Source organism: Cyprinodon tularosa, unplaced genomic scaffold (assembly GCF_016077235.1).
Source record: "Cyprinodon tularosa strain WSP-4 unplaced genomic scaffold, ASM1607723v1 ctg94, whole genome shotgun sequence".
Taxonomy (NCBI): domain Eukaryota; kingdom Metazoa; phylum Chordata; class Actinopteri; order Cyprinodontiformes; family Cyprinodontidae; genus Cyprinodon; species Cyprinodon tularosa.
In genome coordinates, this window is record NW_024039718.1 from 1,289,027 (window position 1) to 1,303,064 (window position 14,038).

The following is a 14,038-nucleotide window of genomic DNA, read 5'->3' on the forward strand; positions in this document are numbered from 1 at the left end:
TGGGTATGCCTTTTAAGTTAAATAGGTTTAAAAAAAATTCACTAAAACTCACTAAAAGAAGTAAAAGACAAGGACACTTTTTATTTGATACAATTGAAAGTGATGATACATGTGTTAATTCTGATTGTACAATGCATGACTCATTGAGTTTTATCACATGTATTTTATAAATATGACAAAAATATGACATAATATATGTTTAAAACATTTTACTCATTTCATTATCTGTGTGTACAAAAATAAAAACATGTAGGCCATCAAATTGCAATCTTTCTCTTAATCTGTGCCTTTAAAAGCTGTAAGACTTTGCATTCTTCAAGGTGCATTCTTCCTCCACAGAGCTGTGCTAGTTAGACGTTGCATGATTGAGTCAATTCAAGGTTGGGCGACACATTCAAAGGCCTATAATCCCAGGTGGGTATAAGGAATCAGTAGTAATGCTGTTGTATGTGTACTGTGTGCAGACAAAGGATTTTCACTCTTTACAACTTCAAATGAATACATGTTGCAATAAAATTTAATTTAAGGCCTGTGTAGATCTAAAGTATGGCTCAGTGCTAGAATTTCTCTTATATTTTTATTTTTTAAGAAAGCAAAAACAAAGAAGAAAGCTTAACAGATAACAACCAAAAACAAAAACAACACTTCTCCATCCTTACTCATTCGAGGTTTAAAAAACTCATATTTTCTAAAAAGATTGTGTCTTTGACTGAATTGAAGACAACTCTGATGTTTTCCGTGTCTGTGGCACAGGTAAAGTGTGTGTAGAGAGGTTTGTGACGACCTTTGTGGAGCTGAACATACATCTTCTCAATAAACTTCTTTGCAGATTCAGCATCTCCTGCAGGTCCTGTGAAAGAGAAAGTTCATGATTTAAACAGTGCCACTTGAGATCTGAATTTCCATCAAATCCACACCTAAAATGAGTGTTTTGAAGAACATTCATTTTTTATGTGTATGAACAACTCCCATGCCTTCATATAAATTAGTAAGTATAAAATAATACGTTTTGGGTACTGACAGTAAAATTAAGGCTTTCAGTTTACAATGTCATTATCTTGCTTGTCACAATATTGAAAAGGTAGAAGTTGCATGCAGAGAGGCAGTGATGTTCATGAACGGGTCCAATGAACTGCGTCCACTGAAGACCTTCATTTCTTCAATGAAAGATTAACTGAACGGATCAGTTTTGAAGTAATTATGGGAATAATGAGCAACACACACCTCTCACATTCGCGTTCAGTTGATAATGACACTTTTTTTTGGATAACTTCAGGTTTTACGGCACTTATTACAGCGCCCAGCATGTGTACAGCTAGGACTAGCCTGCGTGATTCTTATGCCAGTTTTGCAGAGCACTTGGCAGGGTTTTATGAACAAAGTAAACTCTGACAGAAAATCTAACATTTCTGTGCCCACCGGGACTTAAAAAACAAGTCCACATGGTAGCCATGTCCACTTCAACTTTAAAGCCACACATCAAGTTAAAGCATCTGAGCTATCTTAGGAAATCGCTGCTACTGAATGAGGAACATCAGAAATAATTTTTGATGCATATCTTTTCAGCAGAACCTGAATGTTCCTGTATGTTTCTGAAGTTCTGCATAATTTGACTAAATAAAGGCTTCTATGCACATACAGTATATCTTGACTGCATCAGTTATTTTCCATTTATTTCTATATATTTTAACCACACATATAAAGGGTAAAATATTAGGTTTTATTGTAAGATTGTGTGTTTTATTTTCCAAATGAACTTGAACTAATTCATGTTTAGCAGTGTGAACTGAACTTTGAGCTACTTCTTTTAGGTGTGAACTGGCACAACATTGCAGACAGGTTCACTTGTAGCTCAAGTCTAATGACATTTATTTTCTTTTTCGACACAAAATGGGGAAATGGAGGAAGAACACATGGATTTCAAATACTCCCTTTGGTGTCTTTGATTTGAAAAAACAAGGATGTAGACTTAAAATCTGCAAATTTTAATTGTAAATCCAATAGAGGGAAAGTTTGATATTGTTATGATATTGTCATATCATCTAACTTCAATAATACAATTTTTACATCAGAACAGAAATATGCTAAATTAACCTTTGTAGTCAGGGAAGAAGGTTGCCAAATCTGATGTCTGTATTTTCTCTTCGAGCAGGTCTTTTTTATTCAAAAAGAGGATGGTGGACGACTCCTGGAACCAGTTGGATGAGGTAATTGTCTTGAAGAGGGCCAGGCTCTCAGCCAGGCGGTTCTAGACACAAAAACAGGAAATCTTGACAAAAGCTCAAGATGAGCTGTTAGAAGCTGAGTAACACATAATAATAGATTGGACATACATCTGTGTCACTCTCAAAAAGAACTTGGTCATATTCATTGAGGGCTGCCAGAAATATGACAGAGGTGACATTTTCAAAGCAGTGGATCCATTTCTTCCTTTGGGAGCGCTGGCCGCCCACATCCACCATCCTATAAATGCAGGAATGCTTGTTATTATTTTGTGTATCCCCTTTCTTGCAGACGTTAGACAACAAAGATTAACCAAAAGAGAAAAAAATTATCTCAGTTTAGAGGAAACATGTTTTGCACACAGATGTTTATTCTTTTTCAGCTAATAAGAAAATGATAATACCTGAAAATGACGTTTGACATGTTAAACGGGTACTCTATGATGCCCGAGGTGGGAACCCTGACCCGTAATATATCCTGCAGAGTGGGAATGTAGTCTGGGGCTGTGATTCTGTCCAGGTCATTTAGATAACTGAAAGAAGAGCACTGTAAAGAACTTGATACTACCCAAATTATTCTTTGTTTATCAGTCTTAAATACCAAGAGATGCACAAATTATATCGCATGGAAATTACAAGAAGAGTGTGTGAAACTTGTTGCTAAGTAGAAATCTCAAATGTCTCTTTAAGTAAGGTCTTCATAATTGAGTAAATCAGTTATCCAGGATGTGATATTGCTGTATTATAATCGAAGGCAACAAAGACTTATTCTCTTTGTTACAGTAGAAATTTAGCCTTTCATCCATTAGGCTATTTGTTAAATATTTCAGTTAAGAGCATTGCAAACTGTAGCTTTAGAGCCTTAAAGGCACGGTCCCAAACTCCTATTCTTATAGCCTAATGTCCTGCATCTTTTAGCTGTTTCCCTTGGCCTTACACACCTGAATTGAATATTAAACCTGCCTACTAGCATGCAGTCAGTCTCTACATAAAAAAAAAAAAAAAAGAAATTGATATGAACTCAGTAAAGCACATCCAGATCTTTTTGATATGCATGCTATTAAGGTAAGAAACAAATTGTGATAGAATGATTTAACTAATACGTGTAACTATACCAAAAAAAAAAAGCATCCAGATGATTAAGATTCAACAAATAAGAGAGAAAGAATATGAGGCCAGAGGAAAATCTTTTGTCAAAGCCTCTGATTAACATGAATGTGAAAGAATACTTAACAGACAATTGAGAAAAAAATAACGTATAAAAACAAAACAAAGCATACTATTTAGAAGAGTCTGACAACTGGAACTCCCGTCTCCTGTCATAACACTGTTGCACTCCATGGTCATTCCACACTCGCTTAATGGCATCCACCTGCCAGGACTCCAACGTTAACACCATGATGACATCCACTTCTTTCAGTTTTTCAGCATAGCACTATAACAAAAGAAAAAAAAACATCTAAATATAAAAATACAAACTTTAAAAGATATATATGTTTATACATAAAAATATGTTTATACTGACTAGCTATTAACCTTCTTAGGCAGATAAATACTGTGTAATGATGCAATGTTTTCATTGTCAGAATAAGACATTTCAGTATTCTAGAAATGTACAGGCAATTCCCTCAGCTAAAGTAATGGTTAGATAAGAATCTTTAAAGAGCCTTTTGTGAATATATTCATGATAATAGCTCTCTTCCCCCTGAAATAGAAAGATTTCATACAACTATGAGCTTGACATAAATGCAAATACATCTTTGAAGTAGTAGGAGCTAACAAACTAGATAGATTAGCATCAACCACTTAAGGAATTTAAAACAATAGAACCTGAAAATGTTTTATCGGTTTTAAATAAAGTTATGATTTTGTATGTTGTTTAGTAATGCTTTTTTGTGCTCTCAAGGTCTCATTGTCAGGAATCCAGTTTCTGTGGTCTGTTTTGTGTCTGTCTCTCCCTCCATTACCAGGTGGCGCCCGGTCATTGTTGGTCCTCCCTGCACACCTGCGGCTCTTTGGATCATTATCTGGAGGAGTACTTAAGCAGTGGACTGTCACTACCTCGACGCCAGAGTGTTTGCCAGTTTTGGGTACCCTAGCCATGCTTAGATTAGCTGAGTCTAACCTGAGTCTTTGTTTCACTGAGTCAAACTGAGTCTTTGTTTCTCAGAGTCTAACCTTGTTTTTGTCTTTGCCTTTGGCAGGAAGTCCTCCTGCGTACTAGAGGTTTGGTATTTTTCCCCTGGAAAGATTGTTTTCTGAATTCACACTGAGCAGGCGAGAAACCTCCACATGTGCCGTTGGACTGTTTACTGAGTTCACACTGAGAAGGGGAGAGAACTCCACATGTGGCGTTCAAGTCCCTCACGGAAATTCAAGTGACAGTCCGCTCCAGTGCTCCTCCGGGTCCAAAGAATGTCTACCTGTCCACTCTTCAACATGTCAACCCACACAGACTGGATGCAAAGTGAGAGAAGAAGCCCCCCAAACGTGAGTCCCTCCCTAGCATTTTCCTTACAGCATTCAAGATTCCCACGGTCCCTGAACTAACAATTTTGATTTGCCTCTAGACTTCCTAGTTCCTGTTCACCAGCTCTCTGAGTTCCAGATCATACCCCCCTTCTACACTTACCTCAATAAACCTGTTAAATCTTTGCCTTGCTCTCTGAGTGGTTCTCTGCATTTTGGGTCAGACCTCTAAAACACATCATGACACTCATAGTTTAAAATGTAAACAAAAAACAATCCTGCTGGACTTAAAAGCAGTCCATAAGGGAAAATTTGGAAAAAATATTACAGACATTTTAAGAAAGGGGAACTTGGCAACTGTGTCTGCCAGCTTGTTAATACATTTTGTATTTTTTTTTACCTTTATTAGGACTAAATATCACTAGCATATTAACCCCCAATCATTTTAAACTTCAATATAATTATTTCAGTTTACATTAAAAGTAAAAATATTAAAAAATAGACCATGGAAACCAGCTCAATTTCCTGATCTGCCTTGATAGATCACCTTTAGTGTTCATGTCACTCATCTGCCTAACTCTGCCTGGTCCCTAATTTTCACTGATCTCATCCACCTGCATCTGTTCCTTTATATTGGGCTCAGTTCCAGCTATTGGGGCCAGATCATTGTTTGTTTGGTTTCTGTTTCTCCTGTCTCTCAGTTTTGTTAGTTTAAATTATATTGAGAGCGTTTCAGCGTCTACCTTGTGATTCTGATTGCCTGATTCCGTTCCCTGTTACCCATTGGCCCTGTCCGTCCCCGTCTGAAACCATCCTTGGACTCCTACTGGATTCTGCCTGTCTGCATCTGTGTTTGTCCGTCTGTCTCTGAACCTGCCTTCACACTCTGTGGGTTCCTGGAACCTGGATCTGTCCATTCCTGTGTGGATTGGAACCCCTGACCGGACTGCGGACTCCTGGATCACAGATCTACTCCAGTCTGATCTAAATCCCTGTCCTAGATCGGAGTCCTGCCTCTTCATTGGGGCTGCTGCATCGGGGATGCTCTGGACAGCTCAGAGCCGCATCTCGTTGGCAGTGTATCGGCTAATCCTGCCTATTATTGAGAGGATTGACTGAACTATTAAATCAGATAAGTGACTAACTTGGATAATCATCTCCTGTCAGGTGATCGTGGACACTTACCTGTGTTTCTCTCACAAGAGTGTCAGTGATTGGGTGGCTACAGTCGCCGTGGTTGCCGTTGTTTTGAACTTTCCTACTGACCATCTCACCTTGAATACTGGGTCCATCTGTCCCGTTTCATGACACTCAAATCTAGTAGAAATCTATATTTGGTTTCTTTTTACCCATAATATTATTCTTTTTTGACAGGAGACATATCAGAGATCATATGGGAAGACTGGGGCTAATTTCTGATGCTTTTATAGTTTGTTTTTGTTATTTCCCCAAACATGGTACAGGAAGGTATAATTAAAACATGTTTTTTTTTTTTGTCTCTTCATTTAGTGTACACTTATATCTTATTTCAGCTCTTGAGGATTCATAAGTCTCTTGGTGCTTCTATTCTTTTATCCACACTCTGTAATATGCCATTGTCCTTGCCTCATTTAATATATAAGGCTAGGTTTATACTTGGTGCTTTGAACAGGGTGCAAGGGTCCATGCCACAATACTGATACTGTAAGGTTGCCTGCACCACCATGTGTGGGCTCATCTTGCTTTGACATGCAGTCATACACTTATTGTATAAACAAAAGTCCAGGTTTTCTTACAATATTTTTGTCATCCACATATTCGATTTTAAGAGTAGTCATGGCCTCAATCAGTGCCTGGATGGCTGTGATGACATTCTGATACACAAGTTTGATGAAAGCTTTCCTGTCAGAATCACTGTATCCTTTGCCATGGATGATCCTCATCTGCTTGATGAATGTGCTCTTCCCACTTTCACCAGTTCCTAATTAGAAGGAAGTAGATAAACCATAAAAAGCAGAGTCAAGTTAAAATCACTCCTCTTAAAAAAGCTACATAAAGTGCCAAAACCATAAAGATAAAGCAAATGTTTTTTAATGGTCATTCACAATTTTCAGGCACTTTATGGTGCTGAGACCACAAGCTTACTGTACATTCAAAGTAAGTGTGAGACCTAAATTTGAAAGTACAATGAAAAAATTTGAATAGGTATTTTAGTAATCAAACTCTTATTGTAATTGTGCACCAGCTTTCCACTTGTTTTTCTAACACATTTTTAACACAAGTTTTGTAGTGTAAAGAAAAATGATGAGACGTCTTTATGGAAACAAGACAATTTGAATAAAGGTTTCAGTGTTTTGCATTTTAAAATATCCCATCCGCTGTTATCCTGCAAACAGTAAAAACATCAATCTGTCTGCATGGAGTAATCCTCATATATGCCCAATACACCTTTTTGAGTGTTTGTAAGCATTAAGATCTTTTTGGGTTCTAACAATGTAAATTTTAAATGAATAGCTTATATGTATAATGTTAAAACACTGAATTATTAGCAAAACCATTACAATACACAGTAAAGATATATATGACTTATGTTGAAAAAATGCCTGATGCATGACGTCCACTTCATTGGACACATGGTTAATCGTAATTTGCTGCATATTAAACAAAAATATATATATTTTAAACTGATCATATCCTTCCTTAGATGTTACTGTAAATCATTATATATTTTTTAACCTGTTGGGCTATTTTACAATAGAAGGACTGAGAGAATATGCAGCACTGGTCAAAAGGGGTTGTGTTTGTTGGCTATCTTGGATTCAGATTAAATTTACTTGCAGTTACAATGACTGACCACTAAATTGACCTCAGTGGAGTGGGGCAGCAGAGAGCATTCTAGACAATAATATGCAGTTTCACTATCGAAACCAAAGAATTAAAGAGATATTTACTTTGTAGTAGCTGTCCACTATAGTGACCACTATGCACCAATTTGGCCACTTTCAATGTTGCATTCACTATTAGAAATGCTGGGGTTTTTAAATTTCAAAATGTATACAACCCAGCAAGTTCAAGGTCTTATAATACATATAGAGATATAGGAATTCCATTACTCTCTTTAACAAAGCATGCACATGGTTACAATTTTTGCCCAAATGTAGGTGTCTGCGACATTACTGTCAATAGTTTACATCTAAGATTTGGTAAGAAGATAGTCAAGTCTATTGTTCAATTCATGTGTACTGTATTATGCTGGTACCACCATCATTCACTGGGAAAAGGTGTGTTCTGGGCGACATGCAGTATTTCTCACCATACTCAGGGTTTTGCATGTAAGAGTAAAACTATGATTTTTACTCCACCTTGCCTCCTACAAAGCTCTTATTAATATGCATTTTTGACTCCCTGTGGCTCTGTCTAAATATTCACTTTCATCCTGACACTTGATCATTGAAGCTAGAGAGCACAATACTCATGGTCCTGTCAACAGACTCTCAAACCTCAGTTGTAGCTACTCTGGAATTACTTGTTATTAGCCTAGCCAGTAAATGCAGACAGTCTTGTATTTGAGTTTAACTGAGGTGTACTTTAATAAACTAACCATGCTTCAAATTCCTCCACAACTGAATCCTTTTTTTTCCTTGCTCTGAAATATGCTGCTTACCTGCTTTTGTAATAGCGGTTATACTGAGATTTGAAAAAAAAAAGGGGTGAATTAGGTTTACTAATGAGGTTACTTCTGAAATGTCTTTGCATTTGATCAAATACAATTGCTTGTCAAACCTCATAGTTTTTATTTTATTTTAAAAACATTTGCTAAGTATGTATCATTATCCCTCAACTTTATTATTTTTGAACTACTTTGAGTTGGTGTACTACATGACAATAGAATACAATATGGAAATGTTTCTGAAAGGTGGAAAAATGCGGAAAGGTTTAGGCATTTGGAAGAATTTTCAAAGCACGGTATATCAGCTAATCCAGATGCAAGATCTCCTAAACAAATTAAATTTCCCAAACGTCTATTTTAATTATAGTGATGCAAAGGAAAGTCATGATCACTGAGCACAAACCAAGAACAGACATAGCTCAGCTGAAGAACAATGGCACCAAACCCACAATTAAGATACTTGACAAGTAGGATAGTTACAAACTCTTGTATCTAGAATATATTACCAATGCAAAATACAATGAATAATCAAAAGAGTTCACCTAAAAGCAGCAACTTCAGCTCACGATTATTTTCCTTCTCTCTTCTTAGTATTGCATCTATTTCTCTTGATATCCTTCTGCCTTCTTTTTCTTCAGGAGACGTGTAGCAACACTCGTCCATTCTTGTCTAAGTTCACTGGGTGCTTTTCATGAACAGTGTGCCGCTGAAATGAGTGTATTGTGTTTATCATACCAGGTCATCCTTCTCGTTGGAATGCCGGTGTGTTAATCATTCTGCCATAACCAGTTAGTCAAACATGACAGGAGGCGGGTGTTGGATGGTGAACATCAAGAACATAAAGAAAAGAAAAAAAATCCAATATACTTAGAGCTGGTTGTTGTCACAAAATAAAAAAAATATTGGTATTAGAGGATTTTAGTTTTTTTTCAATCCGGAATAATAAACAAGTTGTCATCTTTGTGTAAAAAAATCATCTTTATGACCGTAATTTTTAACTGCCAAAAGTGAAAACAATAGAGCAGACACCTTTTAAAAAATTCAGAATGACTCACAGTGTGCCTTAAGTCAGACAACAATTTGTACATTTTATTTCTCTGAGCCTAGCTGCTTTGTTATACTTAACAAGGAGAAGTCTGAAAAACATGTAAAATTACAAGTTATTCATATCAATCACAGACACTTTTCATAAAGAAGAAAAAATCAGAGACAGTTAGGGCATTCTGGGTGAATCAACAAATTCAAATCCACTTCAGAGAAAGATGGTCCTGGATTGAATCTGTGGCAGGAGCTAAAGATAAGGGTGATGATAAGGAGGCCTTCCAATCTCAGATATTTGGGGCTCAGCAAAAGTAAATAGATGAGGGTTGTGTAATTTTACCAGCAGATTATAAATATATTAAATAACTATAACTGGAGGTTATAGTTAATTAACAGGTCATTCAAATCAAGGGTAAAACCAATTAATGATTATTAGTTAATTGATAACTGAAATCTGTTTTACTTACGAAATTTCTTTAGTATGTTTGGGGACAGGAAAGGGACAGGAAAATTACCCAAAACTCCACTCGACCAGGTGAAACACCTCATGGTTTTTCTCATCTGCTTTAAAGCAGCCTGATTCCTCAGCTAACACAGACACTTCTCAGGAGGAGGGGGTAGCCACGTACTGTGGCTTTAGCTGAAGACTGGTGTATCTCGCCTAACAGACCAGGAGGTCACAGGGAAAAGAGGACAGGGAGAGTTTGCGCCGTGGTTTAAAATCGACACGGCTCGCTTACATCATTTGAAATGTGATCTTCAACACCAGTGAGAACATAAAACAAAGTTTATTGGTTTGGTTTTTCTTTATTGAAAATATTAACACTGTTCAAAATAAACATAAAATATCATTCTAAAACACTCCATGCAGTGATTTATTTTATTTACCACCTCTGAAAGCTGTAAGAAGGAAAATATGGTATTTCTCCTTAACTAAAACATTCCTTGAAATTGTTGAAAAGAAACAGTATTCACTAGGATGTTAGATTTTTTTTATGAAACTATAGTAACCAACAATTCCATCCTTGTTTATACCAGCATCTTGATAAGCAGCAGTTGAAGGAAAATAGTCTTTCACTTATATGAAGACAACTTAGATGTTTTCTGTGTAAGGAAATTCCTTGGCATGTGAAGGCATTTATGCCTTTGGGCTTATTCCCACTTCTTTTGCCTGGAGTAATCACTCTTTAAATGACACATATAGTAAACAACTCTTAAATACAACCTAAATTTGAACCTATTTAACCTAAGTCCAACAGATACTACCACTGCATGAAAAGTGGGATTTTCGTCAATATACGGCACTGTAGATTGTCGTGGAACTTCAGGTTAGCGGCAGTTTACGGCAATTTGCAGGCTTCGTCGAAAACTCCCGTAAATTGTCAGAAATTGACGTGGAATTTCTTAGGCAGTGTTCCCCCCATGCTACCCCCCATGGAATTCTAGGGGAGGCTTTAACATGTAAATGAACATGCTGTGAGCTATACAAATGCAAACCAGGGTTGCAGGGGGGGGGTTACCCCAAGTGACATCTTTCTGAGGAAGAAAATCTCTGATACAAAGAGATCAGGCTTAGTATAGCCTCTCACATTTTAGCTTGAATTGATTTATTTAATTAAAGTATAGAGACCAAAACAGATCTTTAGCTGACAGAGCAATACATTTAGAGCAGTAATTATTTTTTTAAAAATTTGCATTTAAGATAAAAAATAAAATATTGTCTGTCAATATGCTCAATTCACAATTACTTAAGTGGAAAAGTTTCAAGAAATGAGTGTGAGATGATTCACTTTATAACATGGCGCATTATCCTATTGGAAGTAGCCATGAGAAGATTGGTACACTGTGGTCCTAAGGTCCGGCCAGGTCAAGATCCGCAATTGCAATCGCACCAAACAGGAAAAAGAACATCGATAAATTCCGGTTCGTCAAATTAAAATATAGCAGCAACAGATCGGTGACTAGAAATTATAGCACAATTCTTATATATATATAAAAAAAAAAAAACTAACACCGTTTATTTAAATGATTGGATCCAAACTATTGGTTATTCACCAACGAGGAAGCAGATTTCTCATCTCCATCAAAATATTTATTTTATACCGAGGGACTTAAACTTTAATCAAATCCATTCAAAAGAAACTTCTTATTACAAGAATGAAAAGAGATGCTGAGTTTGGAAGTAGTGAACAAGTTCATTAAAAAAAAGCAGTTTTTAATTATCCTTATCCCCGTTACAAAAATCTACAAAAATATAAATATATATTTGGGCAGAAACTGAACATGTGCTGGATGATGGTGAGATTTTTTTAATATGCCATAATTAAAGAATGCCATAAAATGCCATTTATTAAAGAATCATAAATGCAACGATAAACATATTTAATTAATTTTAGTGCCAATTAAGGGCTTGATTAAAAAAAGAATTATGAATTGTAATTATTTTTAATGATCCGCGGAAACCCTGGTTCATCTGGCGCATGCCCTCTACGATCTCCAAGGAACTCAGAGCGGAGGGGACGGAGCAACAGCGGCGGCTGTAGGCTTTGTTTTGTGCAGGCGGTCTGGAGCGCAGCGGGGCGGAGCGGAGCGGAGCACAGACGGAGTATGTGGGATTTCGGGGTAAAACTCCTCTTGGACGCGATGGCGACTCTGCATCGAACAAGACGAACTCAAAGAAGAGATGCTAGCGGTAAATATATGTTCGATTACTGCCTGCTAAGCTAAAAGCGGCCTAGCCTGAGCTATGGCTAATAGCAGGCTAGCTGTTAGCCTATCTAGCCTAGCCTTGCAAGAACAAGCTTTATTAAAGTGCATTTTTTGTGATTTACAGGAAGCAGTACGCCGTCTTAACAACTCGGAGACTAATTGCAGGCGCTATGAACCGGAGCAAGGGTAAGATTTAAAGAATATGCTTTCATTCTGCGGTAAAAGGTAATGGATACGGATAGATACCGATCATAGCTTCTGCTCGGAGTCGGGCCAGAAGAAAGAGGGTAAGACTTTATTTGGTGACTATTTTTCAGGTGCATTAATAGATGTGTTGTGTCCATACGCAGTGCGCTGATTCATTGTTTTTTTTTTCAGCTGCTGAAAGCGAGGCAGAGTGTGCTAGCAGATGAGGAAGTGGAACTCTGGAAGTCCGCCTTCCTCGGCGGTGTCTCTGGATGGATTGTACGGTCACCGCCATTTCGTAGGCCGGATCTCACTGAACTCTGTGTTAAGCTGCAGTCCCGGTTAGAAGCGATGCCGAAGTACAGGGCCGCGCACAGTAGGCGTCTGCACATCGGACCTGCCTCGGAGGGAATGCTGCCAGTTACCTCCAACCCCGAGGAAGCAAACGGACCGTTCACGGACTTTTAATCTTTAGAAACGCATGTGTTTGGATACGCGTTGTATATAGTTGTGTGTGTTTTAATAAAGTTCTTTGCATAAACAGCTTCCTGGCAAATGTTCATTTCCTGTATAAATTCATTCATGTCCTTGATGGTAGCATAATAATTGTGTAGTAGTGTAGGATAACATAAATACACACCATATGAATGAATAAATATATGAATGAATAAATATATGAATGAATAAATATATATATATATATATATATATATATATATATATGAATAAATATATATATGTAAATATATATATATGCCAACCAATCACGAGCGACTTTACTTGTTTAAAAAGAAGCGGTTCCGTCCAATACTCAGTAAGAAAATTAAAGCCTGGCGTGGCCACGTGTGGTTTTGCTGCCAATCACGAGCGATTTCATTTGTTTGAGAATAGTGGTTTCAGCCAATACTGAGAAGGTTATTCAAGCCAGACCTGGCCAGCCGCGCGGGTTTGCTGCATTCATATGCTAATTAGGGCCATTAGTACAGCTGATCGCTCTCCACATACGTCACGGTACGTTTTCGACAATTTGTGGCACGACAAACGCGGACAAGCACGGGTTGCAAATTGTCGGAAACTGACGAAAATCAGGCAGATCTGCGGGAGTTTACGGGGGTTTACGGGGACGAAAATCTCACTTTTCATGCAGTGTACAGAATGCAGCACTGGGCTCATTGTCTGGAAGTTGTCTCCAGAGCCAAAACAATGGAAATCAGCCATGAAAAACAGTTGTGGTGGGTTCTAATATCAAGGTGATTTCAGGAAACCATGTATCAAACCGTGCTGGTGAAGAGTCCCAGTCTTTGTTGAAAAACAAACCACTGGACTTTGTTCCGTAAAAATTCGAAAAATATCCACTGGACTTGGTTTTCAAGATTTGAAGACGTTTCGCCACCTCTCCAGGAAGCTTTCTCAATTCAAATCACATTTGAATTGAGAAAGCTTCCTGGAGATGTGGCGAAACGTCTTCAAATCTTGAAAACCAAGTCCAGTGGATATTTTTCGAATTTTTACGGAATGACTATGACCTGGATGACTGAGAACCTTCATCAGCACACTGGACTTTGTTTTCCAAGTTTCAAGATATTTCACTTCCCATCCAGCTTTCTGTATTCAAAATGTCAGGATTCACATTGAGTTCCAAGCTTTATAGAGTAGCCCAAAAAACATGCTAATTTTGGGTCCCCCAAAAGAGGCGCTGGACTCCGGTTTCAGCTCTGCAACTCCTGCAACACAGCGATGGAGCTGCTTCCTTCCCACTATC

General features: G+C 37.6%; 1 protein-coding gene across 1 annotated transcript; it reads right to left on the bottom strand.

Moving 5' to 3' along the window:
* Positions 1-61: 61 nt before the first annotated feature.
* On the bottom strand, positions 62-9,070 carry LOC119776513 (guanine nucleotide-binding protein subunit alpha-11-like). The gene is made up of 7 exons (XM_038274922.1): positions 8,883-9,070; positions 6,467-6,651; positions 3,503-3,657; positions 2,627-2,755; positions 2,334-2,463; positions 2,095-2,248; positions 62-850 (listed from the first exon to the last, which is right to left on the bottom strand). Exons 1-7 carry the CDS (start codon positions 9,001-9,003, stop codon positions 660-662), a joined length of 1,065 nt encoding a protein of 354 aa, XP_038130850.1. The 5' UTR covers positions 9,004-9,070; the 3' UTR covers positions 62-659.
* Positions 9,071-14,038: the final 4,968 nt, after the last annotated feature.